Here is an 18,689-nt window from a genome sequence, read left to right as displayed (position 1 = left end):
AGCCGCGATTAAAATAATCGCGGCTTCATTTAAATTTAAATGGCTGCCCCGATCTGCCGATCAGCTGTTTGTCGGCAGATCGGGGGAGTCTGGACGCGATGCCCCGACAAAGAAGCCTTTCTTCATCGACACAGGTAAACCTGGTTTCACGAGGCTTACCTGTGTCGATGAAGAAAGGCTTCTTTGTCGGGGCATCGCGTCCAGACTCCCCCGATCTGCCGACAAACAGCTGATCGGCAGATCGGGGCAGCCATTTAAATTTAAATGAAGCCGCGATTATTTTAATCGCGGCTTCATTTCCCTCTTCCGATCTGGCTAATCTACATGCCTCCGTCGAAGGAGGCATGTAGTCTAGACACACCCCTAGCGAAGAGCAGGCAACGTGCTGCTTTCACACGCGTTCAAATGTCGGGGAGAACAGGAGGCTGCCTGTAACTTGGCTTGCTAGCTCGCGGGACAGCGAAAGGCTGCCGTGGCTTTGCTCGGACCTCCCTTAGCTGGAGCGAACCGGGCTCTTTCTCCTTGCGAAGGCAAGGCTGGATCACGGTCTTTCCTGCAGAGTGGGCAGCTGCAGCCTTTGCTCCAGGCGAGGGGAATAAAACGGCGGCCGTTCTGCAAGGGGAGCCACTGGCAGGCCACCCCCACTATGCAGGATCAGCGATCCGTGGCCAAGGGGAGCTCCGATTCCCCCGTACCGGCAGAGGCGGATAGGGACCTGCCAGGGGCTCACAGACAGACCTGATCTGGCCTACGGGCTGCTGGGCACTTAGTGGCGGCTCAGGGACTTTCCCTCCCCAGCTGCCCACCAAGGCCCTGGCTCCAGGCTGGACTGCAGACTGGCCTTCTAGCTCTTATTGGCTGGACAGGCTTGAGAGCAGATTGGCCCTCTAGAGTCAGCTTTGCAATCCAAACGGATTTGCACCGAGTGACACAAACCCCAAGGCTGGAAAAACTGGGGAGGTGTGGGGAGGTGGGAAGAAAGGGTCGGTCCGGGAGAGGACCGCGGTGGGGGTCTGCGACTGGGAGGGGGTTCTCAGGGCTCTGGGATTGGACAATCATGAGATCCCTTGGTCCCCGTCGTCCATGGGTTTCTCTCCCCTTCCGGCTCCCCCAGGGACAGCCGCCTCCAGACACTGAAAACCTTGTGAAAGCAACACGCGCGTGGGGCAGCTGAAGAAATATCCAGTAGAGATTTTGTATCCGGAACAACTGTTTTCTCCAAAGGGCGTGAGGTCCAAGCAGTTTGCTGGTAGAGGCAGGAAGACGTGGGCCCCTTCATGCCACTACCAAGGAAATAGCAGTGGCTCTGTGTTGGTTTGGCTCGTTTCTCTCCCTCGGGATTCCGGGTTCTGTGCATCCCTGGGTACAACACAAGCCGTGTGTCATCTCAGCCCTATCGCTTGATTTCTGCACTGCCGTCATCCAGCTCACACCTTGGATGTTTTCCCCCGTTGTCTCTCTCCCTCAAGAAAAGATCAACTCATCAATTGTCCAAGATGCGGCCCTAGCTCACCAGGGATGTAGAGGACTGGGAAGATGTTGCCAGGTGAGCTACCTGGGGACCGCTGGCCAGCTACACAGTGGCTAGATTTTACTGCGCTACACTGATCACAAACCACCGGGAAACCAGAAGGAACATACACTGCTTCTTGAGATGGCAATTAAAAAGGAATAAGTCCTGAGGATGGAGCTTGATTTGGGTAAAGGAAATGAGGCGCTCTCCTGGGAATTCCAGGAATGTTTGCTACAGAGGAGAGTCCGTTTCAATGCAAAAAGTCTAGCGCTTCACTGCTTGTAATGGAACCCTATAAAACAAAAAGGGAAAAAAATCTATTAGCATGGATTCTCAAACGGGGAAGAGAGGGTGTCACAAGGTAATAATGGGGGGGGGGGGGTCAGCAGCTCTCAGCTTCCACCCTCAAACCTGCATTTATAATAGTGTTAAATATTTAAAAAACTACAACAGGTAATCATTATGTGATCCCTCTCCTGTCATCCATCTCCAGACAGAGGCTAGGGACACCATTTCTACCTATCCTGGCTAACAGCCACTCATGGACCTAACCTCCATGAATGTATCTAGCTCTTCTTTGAACTCTGCTAATGTCCTACTCTGCACAACATCCTCTGGCAAGGAGTTCCACAGGTTGACTGTGTGCCGAGTGAAGAAAAACTTCCTTTTGTTTGTTTTAAATCTGCTACCTATTAATTTCACTTGGTGACCCATAGTTCTTATATTATGGGAACAAGTCAATAACTTTTCCTTATTCACTGTTTCCACACCAGTCATGATTTTATGGACCTTTATCATATCCCCACTTAGTCTCCTTTTTTCTAAGCAGAAAAGTCCAAGTCTTTCTTCATATGGGACCCGTTCCAAACCCCTCATCATTTTTGTTGCCCTTTTCTGAACCTTTTCCAATGCCAATAGATCTTTTGTGAGACGAGGCGACCACGTCTGTACGCAGTATTCAAGATGTGGGAGTACCATAGATTTATATACAGGCAATAAGATATTCTCTGTGGCTACATCTTGACTGCATCCCTCTGTCGACAGAGGGATGCAAATCAAGCACATCGAAATTGCTAATGAAGCCAGGATTTAACTATCCCATGCTTCATTAGCATAAACATGGATATGTTTAAAACTGTTTCAAAACTGGGGTTTTTCGGAATAAACCAGCAGTCTGATGCAGATCTGTTGAAAATAAACTCTTTTTCAACAGATCCTGTATTCCTCAAAAAAATGAGGCTAGACATTACCCTCCCTCTCACCTAAGCTGACCCTCTCCTCCCTCTCCCTCATCCTCTGCACCTAGATATGGAAGCTGGAGAATTAAGGGACCTCGTCCCAAGCGACTGCAGAAAGCACAGAGCTCTGGTAACAAGGACTATGGAAAAACCGCAGACAGACGGATGCATGTGGCAAGTCTAGCACGCTACAGAAAGGCCTTGGTCTTGGTGACCCCCAGCCAGACAACGCTCTGAAGGCTTCGTGGTTTGCAGGGTTGTTCTGCGTAAGGGCACAAGTAGCGAATGCCCGCTGTTTGCTGCCTTCACACCACTGCCTCTCATCTCTCGTTAGAGTCATGCGGGATTAGGAAATTGTCAGACCACTCTGGGCTTGTTCTGCTTGTGTGTGCTCTCCAGGCGTAAGTTAGCCCTCAGATGTAAGCTCCTTGGGGCAGAGAACAGATGGCTTATTGAGCAGGACTGCGTGTCTTTCTGTTCACACACAGCAGCCATCAGAGAGGAACGTTTTTGGGGCGGACTATTTGAATCGAGTCACCGATGGGAACAAAGGGGTAATTGGCCCCTTTTTACCTTTTGGAGATGACTCGGGCTTAGAAAACTGACGCACGGAACTAGGAGGGCTTGCAAACCCACGAGTGTGATCGAAGTCATCCACTCCTGCCACGGACGGAGGCGGGGGCCTGCCACGAACAGAAAGGAAACCAAGTCAGGAAAAGCTTTCAACCACGATGAAGCACCCACTATAATACCATGGGGCACAGTCTGCATGTTCGAGCAAAGGCATCCACGCAGCTTGATCTCTTGGCCTGAAGCATCAGTTTTCATTCACAGAAAGGACCATTGTGATCATCCAGTTTGATCTGCTGCATAGCACGGGCCAGAGAACTTCCCCACAATAAGTCTTAGAGCAGATCTGTTAGAAAAGCGCCCACCTCGCCGTGTTCCCGAGCACGAGGGCAGCCACCCAGGAGAGATTCAAATGCTGCCCAGCTCAATAGCAGAGCGCCCGCAGTGGGCGGCGTGTGTTTCTACTGGTGGTGCACATCCACACTTGTTTTTGGTGCCCATAAAATTTATTCTGCACTTGGATGGAAAAAATTAGAAGGACCCTTGACTTAAAAATAGTCAGCGAGGAAGAATCCACCACAATCCTCGGTAAAATATTTCCAGTGGCTAATTACTCTCATTGGTCAGTTATGCATCATTTCCAACCTAGAAGCCTTTTAAAAGCCCCTTTTAAGAAAAATGTGCAAATATAGACACGAAATGTTTTGTTCGTCTTTAAGATGCTGCAAGACTATTCGTTGTTTTTTAAGTTTTTCCAGTTACAAACTAACTCCGCTCCCCCTCTGAAGCTTATGAAAAATTGTGTCATCTAAAAATAGGCCTTTTCGCACAAATATTTCTCAATACTCTCCAAATATTTTGGATTGATTTAACTGAAAATTTTCACTGGAGAATGGTTTCAGTGTGTTTTCAGTAAACGAAACATTTCATTTTGGAAGTTTGACAAAACTAGATCCTGACAAATTCTGCAGCGGAAATTGGCACGTTTTGAATCCTGCAAAGTGAGACCAGTTCTGAAGCTCTCGTATTTTTATTGATTCCCCCTCCCTCGACCAGCTCTATCGTTCATTCGTTGTAAAACGTCTGGGTTAGTCTTGTCCCAATAACAGGGCTTAAAACCGCCACGTCCAACCCCAGTGTTTGATCCCGCCGTGCAGGCGTTGCATCAGCGTGTGGGTAGGTTGTAACATGAGCTAGGGATGTAATAGTGTAGTCGGTTAAATGCTACCGAATAAATGCCCCCCCCCCAGCTCTGCCATTACATTTTTTTGAGGGTGCGCCGCGTCCTAAGAACTCCGCCTGCTGCAGCTCGGCAATATCTTCCTTGCAAAGCCGCAGTAGGGAGGCGCTCCCGGGACCTCGTAACAAGCCGCCACTGAGCCAGGCTGCCTGCTTGCTGGCTCGTAAATACTCTTAGCGCAGAGCCGCAGCGGGGGTAGTTGTGGAACCCGCTGGGTGAATGCGGTGCTAACCCTTATTGATTAATCGGGCAGTCGACAACGTTTTTCTCGGCTGCACGATTAACGAATGACGCGCTTCTTAGCATCCCTACCACGAGCCTCCCTCCACTCCAGCGCAAGGAGGCTCACGTGGAAGACTGAGCCAGTGGCAACGGCCAGCCTGTGGTCAGGCAGCTGCCTGACGGCCGAGGGCGCAGGGGAGACCAGGCCGGTCCGTGTGTCTCCTTTTATCGCTGCAGGGGACGAGTGTGGCTGAACTCCCGGAGACCCAACCCTCTGCGAGCTGCCCGGCCCCCTATCGCGTGTTGCTGCCCCGGCTCAGCGCTCTGCTGCTGCGAGACGGGACCCGATGGTGGCGAAATGCCACGGACCCACATAAGCAAAGACCAAGCCCGGCACAGCAGCTCCCAGGGCCCTGCCCCCGTTCCAGTCAGGTCCCTGCACGCCCCATGCACCGTGTCCTCTCCCTGCGGTTCCACCGCTGGACTGTCTCCTCAGCGGTTCACCGCTCACCGGGCAGGTCTGTCGCTCTTGGGTCTCTGAGGTTCGTGCCGGTCTCTTGACCTTGGTCGCGCGGATTCACCTGGGTCCTGCTGGGGGAGGGAGAAGAGAAGAGGGCAGGTCACAAGGGAGCCATTTACTTTCCTGGGCCAGACTGTCCAAAGTAGCCCCCCCGCGCCTCCCTGGTGCACGTGAACGAAGCCGTGACGGCACACCTGCGTTCCGCGGGGATCTCGGAAGCCAAAGGCACTGGCGTCCGTAGCCACGCTCCCTCGGCCGTCCCTCCGAGGCAGGCTGTTACGCTGCGGGAGCCCGTCACAAGCGTGTGTCACCACCATGTGCATTAAGTCACAGTAGGGCACACCCAGATCCAGAGCTGGCCCAAGCTACGGGCTGACCGAGCGACAGCCCGAGGCGCTCAGTTGTGAGGGGTGACGCGCAGCGCTGCCGGACCAGGCGGGGGCGGGGCTGCACGTGTGTCGCACACCGGGGACCAGAGCGCCAAAATGGCTCGGGCCGGCCCTGCCCAGATCCCTGGGGCACATGACAGCCCTGGCTGGGAGGGTTTAGTCGGGGTTGGTCCTGCTTTGAGTGGGGCCGGAAGCAGCCGGACTGAAGTAGTCCCTGCCCGCCTGCCCCCGTTTAATCAGTTAACTGGTTAAAAACGTTTCACCGCTTCACTAGTCCAACGGGATTTGCCACGCCTAGCACCTGCACGCTACCACAGCCGCCCACCCAGGCCACAGACCTGGCCCGGCTGCAGGCCAGCTTGGCCCTGTGGCTTCCTGAGGTCTCTTCCGACCCGCAGCGGAGACGATTCCGTGTGCACGGTGCAGCCGAGATCTAGCGGCACGTGGCCAGGCAGCCCGGACTCACCTGGCCCCGTGGCAGACCCGGGCAGAGGGAAGGGCCCATGACACTCATGCTGTGGCCCCTACAGAACCCGGCGCTACACTAATTCCCCTCCCCTCACCGCCCAGCCAACCCTTTGCAGCGACTGGTTCTTGAGAACGGGGGCACCGCTGCCGTGGCCTCAGAAAGGCCGTGGACGGGCCAGATCTCTAGGCGCCTGCTCTGTCGCTGCGAAGGAGCTGTCGCCAGCCGGTGACTCTGCAAAGCCCAAGCCCCTTTTCGGACAGCGGTAGCCTCCCGGCTCCCTCCCTCGATGCTCCCCTTTCCCGCGGTCATGCCGGCAAATGCGGCAGGGGGAATAACAACAGAAGGAAAGGCCCTTCGAGGCCGGCCAGCTGTCTTTGAAGGCAACTTTGCAGCTGGAAATAAAAGAGAAGCCAGGCCCAAAAAGCCAACTTCCCTCTGACTTTGGCAGATCAGCTCCGGCCAGGCAGCTCGCTGCCACGGATTCCAAACCGCAGCAGAGACCTGCCCTACGCTGCTTGATTGTAAGGGGCTGCACAGCTGCTAGGGATGTTAACAGGTAACTGGTTACTTAACGCTTAACCTGTTAACTCATCAAATGGGATTTTACATCCCTAGTGTCAGCATGCTACCGCATCTGCCCACCCAAGTCACAGACCTGGCCTGGCTGAAGACCAACCTGGGTCTGTAATCAGCAGAGCACAAAGTAATATAACCCTAGTACACTGCCAGCTTCCAGGTTAACTGCCAGAGGACAGACTAGTTCATGGCTGGGCAGACAGCACGTTTGGTATCTCATTACGCTTCACTGAGGCCACGTCTACACTTGCGGGAAGATCGATGCGCCGGAGGTTGATCTTTCGGCATTTGATTCAGTGGGTCTGGTATGGACCAGCTAAATCGAGCTCAGATGATGCCCCCGTCATCTCCAGAGCTCCTTGCAGTTACAAGGAGTAAGTGAAGTCAACAGCAGAGTTTCTCCCATCGACTTCCCACTAGGAGCTGCCCCAGAAAAATTGGGGGAAAGGTACGTTGACTCCAGCTACCTAATTCACTTAGCAGGAATTGCATGTCGTGTATCAATTTTCTCCGCCAGTATAGACCTGCCACAGGCTCTTCTGTCTACACGCCCGATGAAGCAGCTGTGCCACTATTAATGGCGAGTCACGATCACGGAGGCCATGACAGTAGCACTTTGATGCTGCCGCCACCGGCACTGGAAATCTGGAAGGCTTCAGACACAACCTGCACTACTTCTGCAGGGGCCAAAATGGGGTGCTGAGGACCCCCTACAGGGGAGGGATTAAAGAGGTGGTGCTGATCATGGTGTTCGGCACCTTTCAGGATCAAGCCCTTTAACATTTTCCACTCCCTCTATCCTCCTATGCATCAGCTCTGGAAAACGGGACCCCCCCGGCACGCGCTTTGCAGGGGGTTCCGATGCCACGCCTACCCTCCACTCTTGGTCCTGCCTTTTCTTTTCAGAAGAGGACTTCTCCCGTTCCTTCGTTTTCTTGTAGGCCTTCTTCTCCTCCGCCATCAGCAGGCGCGCGATCTCCTGGCAGGAAAGAGGCAAGACCCGGGTAAGAGAGCTCTCGAGCTAACTCCATGCCTTCCGGCCGCCTTTCAGAAGTCCCGCTGTTCTCAGAGGAGTCGGGGTCGAGTACTTTTAGCCACGTGCTGCCACTGGCCTTCAGATCTCCCAGCTGGCTGGCTGCAGAACGAGATGTCTGCAACGCCCCAGGGTTGGAAATTCGCTGTCCACCCCGTCGCCTCTTTCCTCCAGTGGCCAGACTCAGCGGGAAGCATCACTCAACAGCCAAACCTGCCCTGTGCTTCCATCATGGGCCGTGCCGGGGAGCAAAGGGTCAGCAAAGTGAATCCCGGAGGAAGGGTGAAATCCCAGCCCCTCCCCTGTGAAGGGCCACGGATCCATTGACCCTGAGGGGCAATAACTGCCCACAAATCCCCGCCCAGAGAGGGGCACGTTAGACGCTGCCTGGATTGCTTGGTTCGCATTTGGGGGCGGGCCAGCCTGGATCGGGCACCCCCCCCGAAGGCGGGGTTTCTCTGACAGTCCCCCGCAGGGCCACTAGTGAGGGACTCGCTCTTGAGCGCCCACCCCCAGCAGCTGGCAATGGAAGAAAAGGCTGGTTGGCAAGCAAGGCGGTTTGCTGCCGCCTGAGAGTGAAAGGGGACCGCCTGTGCCATGTGCGCCGATGGAGGGACCTGGGGGAAGGGCAAAGGCGGGCAGCTGAGGCAGGCAGGCAGGGAGGGAGGCAGGCAGGGAGGGAGGCCAGGCAGGGAGGGAGGCCAGGCAGGGAGGGAGGCCAGGCAGGGAGGGAAGCAGGGAGGCCAGGCAGGGAGGGAGGCCAGGCAGGGAGGGAAGCAGGGAGGCCAGGCAGGGAGGGAGGCAGGGAGGGAGGGAGGCCAGGCAGGCCAGGCAGGGAGGGAGGCCAGGCAGGCAGGGAGGGAGGCCAGGCAGGGAGGGAGGGAGGGAGGGAGGCCAGGCAGGGAGGGAGGCCAGGCAGGGAGGGAGGGAGGGAGGGAGGGAGGCCAGGCAGGGAGGGAGGCCAGGCAGGGAGGGAGGGAGGGAGGCCAGGCAGGGAGGGAGGGAGGGAGGGAGGCCAGGCAGGGAGGGAGGCCAGGCAGGGAGGGAGGCCTGGCAGGGAGGGAGGCCAGGCAGGGAGGGAGGCCAGGCAGGGAGGGAGGCCAGGCAGGGAGGGAGGCCAGGCAGGCCAGGCAGGGAGGGAGGCCAGGCAGGGAGGGAGGGACGCCAGACAGACAGGCAGACGTTTCTCCTCGGCCAGGATTCTCAGCAGCTTGGTTCAAAGGACTCAAGTCTTGGCGGGACGAGCGCTCACCTCGTCCTGGGCCACTTGGGCTGCCCTCGGATCCACCTGGTTGGCCTAGAAAGGGAAGAGCAGCGCACTGGAGACCGCTGGGTTCAGTCAAAGCGGAGCCAAACCGCGGCTGGGGCTGCCTGGCCTCACCCTGCTCTCGCGCCGCCTCACAAGCCAGGGCCCAGCGTCCGGCTTAGTTTTTAAAACCTGTGTGTGTGGGGGGGGGGGGGGGGAGGCTCTATTCTACACCCCCTCCCCCCGCCCCGCAGGTTACAACGGATCCTGCCCTCTCTCGGCCGCGTGAGAGATTCATCCTCTGTCCCCCCCCTACTCCCCATGAGGAGGTAGGAAGAGGCGAAAAGGGTGGCGTGGGGGGTTATCACTGCTCCTGATTATAACTCTCTTCCCGCCTGCCCCACCCAAGAAGCCTGCTCGGCCGTTACGGTCCCTGCCAGCGTGCGGGGAGTGCGCGATCCCTGCGCGAGGTCCTGTCGCAAGGTCTGGCACAGGACCCAAAGCGCCCGCGTGGAGACCGGCTTTTAACCCCCCTCGGGCCAGCCTTTAAGAAACTGCCCCGACGCGCCAGCCGCACGTCAGTTTGCAATTGCAGCCGACGCTGGCCGAGGGTTCGTTCCCCCGTCACTCGTCAGCCACGCGCGGCCCGCTCTGCTCACCAGAAGCTCTTCCTCTTGCAGCTTCCTCGCGATCTCGGCATCGGTCAGCTCCTGGTCCCGGAAAGCCACTCGGGGCTTGGCATACACCGCCTCCTGAGTGCCCCTCAACCGCATTCCTGCAAAGCCAGGGGAGAAATCAAACCCCTCCGGGCCCCAGCAGCTCTGAATGGGACCCCCCCACACACACACCCCTAACGGCACCAGGTTGCTTTCCCAGGTGGTCCTGGCCCAGGGGGGGCCCACTACTGGAGACAGCGATGCAGGAACAGCCTCCCTGAGATGGTGGACTCTGCAAAACCAGCCAGGGACAGCGCTAAACATTCACACCTCTGAGCACTAAACATTCACACCTCTGAGCGCTAACCATTCACACCTCTGAGCGCTAACCATTCACACCTCTGAGAGCTAAACATTCACACCTCTGACCATTAAACATTCACACCTCTGAGGGCTAAACATTCACACCTCTGACCATTAAACATTCACACCTCTGAGAGCTAAACATTCACACCTCTGACCATTAAACATTCACACCTCTGAGAGCTAAACATTCACACCTCTGACCATTAAACATTCACACCTCTGAGAGCTAAACATTCACACCTCTGACCATTAAACATTCACACCTCTGAGAGCTAAACATTCACACCTCTGACCATTAAACATTCACACCTTATTTTCTGTTGAATTTGTCTGGCTCCCACTTCCATGCACTGGATCGCCTTATCCCTCTGTCCACTGGACCGAAAAGCCCCTCCTCAAATAGCTGTTCCCCACGTAGACGGTTATAGTCTGTAACCAAGTCACTCCTTGGCCTTCCCTTCGTTAAGCTGAACGGATCGAATGGAGAGACAGTCCTTCCCATATTGCTCCTGCCCACGGGAAGCAGCAGGGACCCGCGATAATCAGGGCCCAGGGAAGAGGCAAGGAGCCGCTCCGCATATAGCTTGGCTCTTTGAATCGCCCTAGTCACTGTACGTGCAGTGGGCGGCTATGCCGGGGCCCCCAGAGGAGGGCGGTGACCCTTGATACACACACGTTACCTTTCCGAGCCCTCCCCGCACAAACCTCGGCAGGAGAGTGGAGAAGAGCGTAAGCTCCGCCCCCTGCGAGGTGGGTAAAGTCGGGCCCTCCACCTTCCCGAGAGGGGAGTGGCCAAAAAGGCCAGTTAGGTGCCCACTAAGGTGGGCTGATACTAGCCCCCCGACCCCTCCAAACGCCTGGCTTCTGTCTTGAACAGATGTGTTGAAGTAAGTGCTCATGCTCCCCAGGCATATCTGGATTTTCAAATGCTCCCCAGCTGCCTGCAGAAGGAGCCAGGAGACACGTGGCTCTTTAAAAAGAGAAATTCTCCCTCTTTGGCTCTTCCCATTTGGCTGGGTTGTACAATAGCTCCGTCCCCTGGGCTCCCATTCAGGCATCTCCACACCCACCCAGCGGGACTTTCACCCCCAAGAGCTCCTGACGGAGGTAGCTGGGGCCCCAGGGGACAGTGGGGGCTATGGGGGGCTGGGCGCTGTTGAAAACAGTCCCCAAAGAGACCGCCCCCCTCCCTCTGGGGGACAGGGACTTGCCTCCCTATTCAGCCTACGAGGGCAGGATCAGGCCCCACACGGTCGAGTTTGCCAGCTGGCCCCACACCGTCTTGGTGCAGGGAATGCGCCGACGGTGATTAGTGTCCTTACTAAAAGGCGGTTTCCACCAAACCCCCTTTCTATGGCAATTGCTTTTCACCCGCCCACGAGCCTACCCCGGAAAGCCTCCACGTTCAGAGGCCAGGAGGGGAGACCCGTGAAGGCCACTTGCAGTCTAGCTCCCGGGCCAGCTCCGATCACCGTTGCGTCCGAAGAGGCGATGCAGAACTAGCACGAAATCGGGGGCTTCCCCATGGCCTTTCTAACGCACGCCTAGGAAACCAGCTGGTGGGCCGCAGAGGGGCCCAGACCATCTTCCGGACAAGGCCTCGAGAAGAACCAGGGCCACCCAACACAACCCAGGCTCACACCGTGCAGCCTTCCCGCAGCCCCCTTGCCAGTTACCTGGGTCTCGGAGGCGGTCTCTGTCCTTGTCCCAGCTCTCGGCGTGAGGGGAGGGAGAAGTGCTTGGCCCGTGTCCGGCTCTGTGGTAATCCCTCTCCTCACCCCTCCGAGGCTCGTGCCTGGGCAATTCCTCTGCCTCACGGAGCCTCGCGTCACAAGGCCCGCCTGGGGACAGACGGTCGTGGCGGCGGGACCTGGGGTTTTCTGGATTTGATAAGGGGCTGCTGCTGGGCTCCCAGGCGGCCTCCAGATCAGGACTGGGAGCTGGGCGGGGTCTCGCTTTGCCCAAGGGTTTCTTCTCTCTCTTCTGCTGGCCTCTGCTATGGCCCCAGGCTCCTGGATCGCTCTCCAGGTCCAGCTGAAGAGCAGGCGGCCTCCGGGGCCTCTCCTGGCTCAATGGCTTGCTTTCTTTGTGCTCCCAGGTCGCACGGCCGGCCTCGGGTCCCGCATCCCGGCTGGGAGGTCCCCGAGGGTTCTCCCGGCTAGCTGGTTTCCTTTCCTGCCGCTCCAAGGCCTGATCGTCAACTGTCCTGTCCAGATCGAGGCTGGGAGGTCTCCGAGGCTTCTCCCGGCTAGCTGGTTTCCTTTCCGGCTGCTCCCGGGCCTGATCGTCATTCGGTGTGTCCAGATCGAGGCTGGGAGGTCTCCGAGGCTTCTCCCGGCCAGCTGGTTTCCTTTCCTGCCGCTCCAAGGCCTGATCGTCATTCGGTGTGTCCAGATCGAGGCTGGGAGGTCTCCGAGGCTTCTCCCGGCCAGCTGGTTTCCTTTCCTGCCGCTCCAAGGCCTGATCGTCATTCGGTGTGTCCAGATCGAGGCTGGGAGGTCTCCGAGGCTTCTCCCGGCCAGCTGGTTTCCTTTCCTGCCGCTCCAAGGCCTGATCGTCATTCGGTGTGTCCAGATCGAGGCTGGGAGGTCCCCGAGGCTTCTCCCGGCCAGCTGGTTTCCTTTCTGGCCGCTCCAAGGCCTGATCGTCAACTGTCCTGTCCAGATTGAGGCTGGGAGGTCTCTGAGGCCTCTCCTGGCTGGCGGGTTTCCGCCGCTCTCTGCTGCGTTGCTGGCCGCCCCTGGCCTCGCTCTGCTGAGGAGAGCTCTGGGGAGCAGGGCGCTGATGCTCCGTGGCGTTATCCGACAGCGCCAGGGATGCTCTTTGGGGGTCTCTCTGCTCACAGGCGCGCCGGTCACCGCTCCGGGCCCTGCGGGGCCGTGCGTGCTCGGAAACCTGCTCTCTGGAGCGGCCCCGCGGGTGGCCTGGGCGACGGGGGGGCGGGCGGGACAAACAACGAAGACGGTTAGTGACACACAAGACCATGGCAATGCGGGGGGGGGGCTCACTCTGCGGCAGCAGCTCGGTGTGGGCCAAGAGGAGAAGACAGCGCCCCACCGACACGGGGAAGATGGCAGCACAAAACACGCAGGGCCGCAGTGGGAGGCTGCGGCCCAGGCGGGCAGCTGGAGTTACACAGCACAGCGGGGCCCTAATCTAGCCGCTACACTAGACGCGCTCCTAGGGCAGGAGGAGGAAGCGGTGGACAAGGGACGAACATGGTGCAGGTTTGGTGGGGTAAGCACCCAGTCACCTGAATCCTCATCGAATGCCTGAGCCTCTGAGGAAAATCGGCTGGGCACCTCGCGAAATGGCGAGGGCGGGGGGACTCTCTCGCTGCTGGCCGGGCTGACAAAGGGCCCGTTTCATGGTGTCTCTTCACTTCCGATGGCTCCTGGGCCCACCCAGAACCAGTTTGGCAATGGAGAGGGGCGGAAGGAGGGGGAAGGGAATAAGAAGCCAAAATGCACTCAGGCCTCCAGAAACGTTTTGGCTTCGGTGTCGGTGCTGAGCAGAGGCAGAGCAGGTCTCGGGCCTTGTGTTTGCTCTAAAGAGTTCGGCAAAGGGGGAAAAGCACCATCGCTGTGTGTTTTCAAGTGGGGGGAATAAAGCTCCAAGCTGTGAATTAAGGCAGCTTGGAGGCAGGCCAATTCTGCTGTTTGATAAGCTCACCCTTTACAATGGTCTGTGAGCGCTGGGCATGAAAAGTCAAGAGGAGTTAACAACCCTATTGCTGAATCAGAAAGCAGGCAATCAGCTGGCTTTAGTTCCCTCATTAGAGAATTAAAATCTAGTCTCTTAAGCGTGTGTCTACACTACAGGGTTTTGTTGACAAAAGTGGACTTTTGTCCATAAAACTATACCTGCCCCTGAGTTCTGTCGACATAACGTTGACAGAACTCAGCAGTTTTGTCAATGGCGGTAAACCTCATTCTACGAGGAATAGCGTCTTTTGTTGACAGAGTTCTGTCAACAGAAGCCGTTATTGTATCTACACTGTCCTTTGCGTCTACACTCTCATGTCGACAAAGCGGCTTGCTTTGCCGACAGAACTGGATGTAGTCTAGAAGCTCTTTGTCGACAGAAGCTTTGTCGACAGTATCTGTCGACAAAACCCCTGTCGACAAAAGCCTATAGTCTAGACGGATTGTAAGGCTGCGGTGGTCGATCTTCTGGCGCTTGATTTAGCGAGTCTAGGAAAGACCTGCTAAATGGAATGCAGAGATTGCCCCACTGATGCCAGTACTCCTGGGAAGCTGGCACAAAAGATCATAAAAGCAAAGACAGACAAGGCGGGTGAGGTGGTCTCTTTTCTTGGACCAACTTTTGTGGGCGAGAGACAAGCTTTCAAGCTGGGTAGAGCTCCTCTCCCGGTCTGGGAAATGTATTCGGAGCATGTGTTTACAATGCAAAGAAGTCCCTCTAGATGGCCTGGCTCCGTGGACGGTTCAGGGTTGGCTCTGGGACCTACACCTGGTCTCTGGCCTCCTGGGCTAATCATCTACAAAGCAATTTTTAGACCCCCCCCGCCCAAACCACTGCCCTGGGCCAGCAACAGCCGGGCCCTGGGTCTTTTACTCCAGTGTAGACGTACAGAGTGTCCCAGGTGAATAGGAAGTGGAACAAATTGCTTAACATGCTTTCCAAGAGCCCATTCCAGGTGAACTAGCCACGTCTCCTTCCTGTTACTGGAGAGAGGTCGAGGGGAAAAAAACCTGGGGGGAGGGAATAATTAGTAATTACAGGTTGCAATAACCCATAAATCCCGGGTCTTTATTCAGTCCATGAGTCTAAGGCTAAGTCTGCACTAGCATCCATGTTTGCTGGGCAGCCTACCCCTGTGACCGACATGTTTCAGCCACCAAAGCGCTGGTGTGGACAGTATTGGAATATTGTTGTGTGAGGCCACCCAAGAGTGCAAGGATTGTCTGGTGTCACTGGCCACGTCGCCGTGAAATGTGTTCGCAAGCAACGTGAGACCATCGGCTCAGCCTTGTATTTAGCGGTGACGCGGAGGCTGTGTGCACACCACAGCGCCACGCTGCTGAAGATGAGCTTCCCTGTTGGCTTCCTAACTCCACCTCCGCGAGAGGAGTAACTGTCGGTGGGAGAAGTTCTACAGCCAACACAGCACTGTCCACACTGATACGTAGGTCGGTGTAACGTATGTCGCTCAGGGGTGTGGTTTATTCACACCCCTAAGTGATGCATAAGAATACAAGAACGGCCACACTGGGTCGGCACCGGTCAGGTCCCCAAGGAGCTGGACTGGATATGTTAGAACGGAAGACCGGCCGTACTGGGTCAGACCAAAGGTCCATCCAGCCCGGTACCCTGTCTGCTGACAGTGGACAATTGCAGGTGCCCCAGAGGGAGGGAACACAACAGGGAATCCGCATGTGATCCCTCTCCTGTCACCCATCTCCAGACCAACAGAGGCAAGGGACACCACTCCTACCCATCCTGGCTGAGGACTTGTTTTCTGCAGTCTTCCCTTGCAATGACTCGAATAAACTATCTCTGACTTGTTGCTTACCAAACACAGAGTGAGGACTTGTTTTCTTCCACATGGTTAATAGCCATTGATGGATCTAACCTCAATGAATCTATCTAGCTCTTTTTTTAACCCTGTTAAAGTCCTGGTCTTCACCACATCCTGTGGAAAGGAGTTCCGCAGGTTGACTGTGCTGATGCAAATTATACCACACTGATCTGTAGTGTTGTTATACTCCGAGTACCTTTCCCAGACTTGAGGAAGAGCCCTGTGTAAGCTCAAAAGCTTGCCTCTCTCATCAACAGATGTTGGTCCAATTGAAAAGAAAAATACCACCTCATTCACCTTGTCTCGCTAATATCCTGGAGCAAACATGGCTACAACGTCTGCATGTAATAGCTAAGGTCATGTTACGAGGGTTCAATCGCATGTTGTCTGTGTTCTGATTTAAGGAAAGCACAATTAACCATTACTAGTAGCCAAATTTGGGGATAAAAACAACTGGGCCCCTTTAAATCATACTGCTTAGAAAGTTTCTGTATCTTCTAAAATCAAAAACCCGAGAGCAGAGAGGGTGCATGTGGCAGGGTCCGTTAAATGGCAGATTTTCCTGGACAACTGCAAATGGTGAATGTTCTGCGGATCAGGAACAGTGGTTTAAAAAAACCCAAACAAACGGGATGAATTACTGAACAATGATTAGAAATGAAAGCCGAGGCAGAAAGCAAGGAGTCCGTTTTTGCACAACACTCAGAAGCAGTGTTCTCTGTAAACTGGGTGCTTGTACAGAGAGATTCAAACACCGTCTAGCTGATTAACAGAGTGCCCATAGCTTGGTTTTTGTTTCTACGGGTGGTGCACATGCCTTGGCGCACACAGGACAATTTATTCCACATGTGGATGGAAAAGATTAGAGGGAACATTGCTATCAAGCGCTTCCAACCCAGCATCACTTATGATTAGTGTAATCATGTCTGCACCACTCGGGAAAAGCAAACGAATGAACCGCCTGGGAAAGGGAGAGCAGCATGCCATGCAGAAGCTCGGCTGGGAAAGGATAGTTTCTGCGCGGGTGAGTCTGCCATGCCAGACAACTTGAGTGGGAAATATAGTTTCAGGGACTCTCAGGCAGTTAGCGTCCAGCCAACCTGCAATAATCACACCGTGAGCTCTCTTAGGGGACCAGCAATAAGCAACGGGGGGGGGCATGGCAATATTTTCCATGGCACAGACGTTTCCAGGACAGAATTTGTTTTCTTTTGGATTTAGTTTTCCTTTTAAGGATAGAGAGAAGCCCAGGCCCTCACCCATTCTGAATGCAGGGAAAGCTGGGTTCCTGATCATAGCACTGTGCAGCTAGAACCCGTCTCAAGTGAGGATAAAACAAATTAACAAACACTGGGTCCTTATCACCTTGTGATCACAACACACCAGGTGCTCTCAGTGCTTGCAGAGAACCCACTCCTGTGCTACCTGGTTGCTAAACACAAGGAGAAATAAAAGACCCTATTACTGGCTGATGAAGGGCCATCTATCTTGCCCCTCCCATGCCTGGATCATGTGGCTAGACACCATGTCAGCTGGTGTCTAATGGAAGGGAAATGTCCCCATTCCACACTGCAGCCTTTGTTGGGATATCCCACACCCCACGAGCATCACACGCGGTGCTGCGTATCTTCTCAGCATGCGGATTCAGCGAATCGGAGCTCTTTTCCCTCCCTAACTTGGGTTACGAAATCGAGCCGATCTGCTCACCCCCGCAGGTGCAAAATTATCCCCCGACAGTACGTCCCCCAGGGACTCGTCACGTCTAATTCCAAACAGACAACCATCACTGTCGCTGGGAGACTATTCTGTGCCCAGTAACTCTCCCGATTCTGACCTTTCCACGTTTGCTCCTACCTAGTTTGTGATACGAACTTTCTGGCTACCCTAAAGCTTGTGCCTGGCAGATTTGTAGTTAAATATTTCACTTGGGAGGGTAGAGAAAACACGCAATCATCAGACACAGATTGGAAGCATAGAAATCAGAAGCCTGATCTTCAACAGTACAATTCCTGAATCAACACTGGCCCGTCCTTTTCCCACACCCATTTTCAGGGAGAACGCCAGAAAGAACCACCACCAGCGAAAAGCAGAGCCGTTTTCACGCAGTTCAATCATGAAGCATCCCGATTCTCTCCTGACCTGGCGGGAGTCTGTGTTTGATCGCAAAAGCAGGTCCCCAGGGACAAGCAGCCCGGCCGATTATATTCTTTCCACAATTAACAGACCAGAGGGATAATCTTGGCCACGCGGTTCTCTGGAGGCGCTGCTGGTTTTCAGTAAGTCAGACCGGTTGAATATACTGGTTCCAATTCTGTTTGAAAGGCCGCTCCATAGACCGGTTATTACGCGTCACGCCACTGCTGGGATTTCATAGGCCCACGCCCGGAATGGAAACTGTCCTTAAAACGGTAGCGTCCAAATCACTTTCAGCGCTCGTGACCCATGCTGTCTGCCACATTTAGCCACAGGCGGGTTTTACTCGCACACCCTCCCCGCCCTACGACCCATTTTACAGAAAATGAAAATAAAAACAGGGAGAAGGGCTCGATTCAATCTCATTCTGGCCCAGGGCTAGACAAAGAAGCCAAGTTCAAACCCTAACAGACCTCACTAGACCAGTAGAAAGGAGCTTGCCCCAAAGCCCAGCGCCCCCGGCAGTCTAGCTCAGAAGCCCCGCACGGCAGCGCGGGAAGGAGAGTTACCTCCGTTCTCGGCGTAGTAACTGTCCTCTTGCAAGGGGAGACCCGGGGGATCTGGGTGGTGCTTTTTACGCTTCTTTTCTTCCTGCAGCTCCTTCTGCTGTAGGATGCGGGCAATGTCCTAGAGGAGATGGAGAGACGAGGTCATGACCCAACCCGAGAACGCCGGGGATTTTCTCTCCCGCTCGCTTATTACTATCGCCAAGCTCCAGGTGCTCAGTCGTGCCGGTCGCGGCTGTGGATGCGATGGACACGAACAGCACAGTGGACGTCACAAGCCTTCGCGTTCCCAAAGGGCCCCCCTCCGAGGGTCCCCATGGGCATGGCCGGCAGGGGATTCACCCTCGCAGCATCCCAGGGATTTAGGGCATTACCCTCCATTCACCCCTGGAAAAACAAAGACACGGGGA

General features: G+C 55.4%; 1 protein-coding gene across 4 annotated transcripts in view; it reads right to left on the bottom strand.

Annotated features, from left to right (window-relative positions):
* Positions 1-521: 521 nt before the first annotated feature.
* CCDC50 (coiled-coil domain containing 50) overlaps positions 522-18,689 on the bottom strand; it is a 54,973-nt gene continuing 36,805 nt past the window's right edge. Inside the window, exons 5-12 of one of the 4 annotated variants that reach the window (XM_075938272.1) lie at positions 18,283-18,400; positions 11,715-12,962; positions 9,676-9,791; positions 9,023-9,067; positions 7,612-7,716; positions 5,295-5,374; positions 3,325-3,434; positions 522-1,805 (exon numbers count right to left, since the gene is read on the bottom strand). In XM_075938272.1, the coding sequence (XP_075794387.1) occupies positions 1,786-1,805; positions 3,325-3,434; positions 5,295-5,374; positions 7,612-7,716; positions 9,023-9,067; positions 9,676-9,791; positions 11,715-12,962; positions 18,283-18,400 (1,842 nt within the window). In that variant the 3' untranslated portion in view covers positions 522-1,785. Of the gene's footprint in view, positions 1,806-3,324; positions 3,435-5,236; positions 5,375-7,611; positions 7,717-9,022; positions 9,068-9,675; positions 9,792-11,714; positions 12,963-18,282; positions 18,401-18,689 lie in introns of those variants that run through there. The other 3 variants (XM_075938273.1, XM_075938274.1, XR_012906334.1) reach the window with 3 other exon arrangements.

Source organism: Pelodiscus sinensis, chromosome 10 (assembly GCF_049634645.1).
Source record: "Pelodiscus sinensis isolate JC-2024 chromosome 10, ASM4963464v1, whole genome shotgun sequence".
Lineage (NCBI taxonomy): Eukaryota > Metazoa > Chordata > Testudines > Trionychidae > Pelodiscus > Pelodiscus sinensis.
Note: the sequence above shows the minus strand (reverse complement) of the source record. Positions and strands in the feature narration are given on the sequence as shown.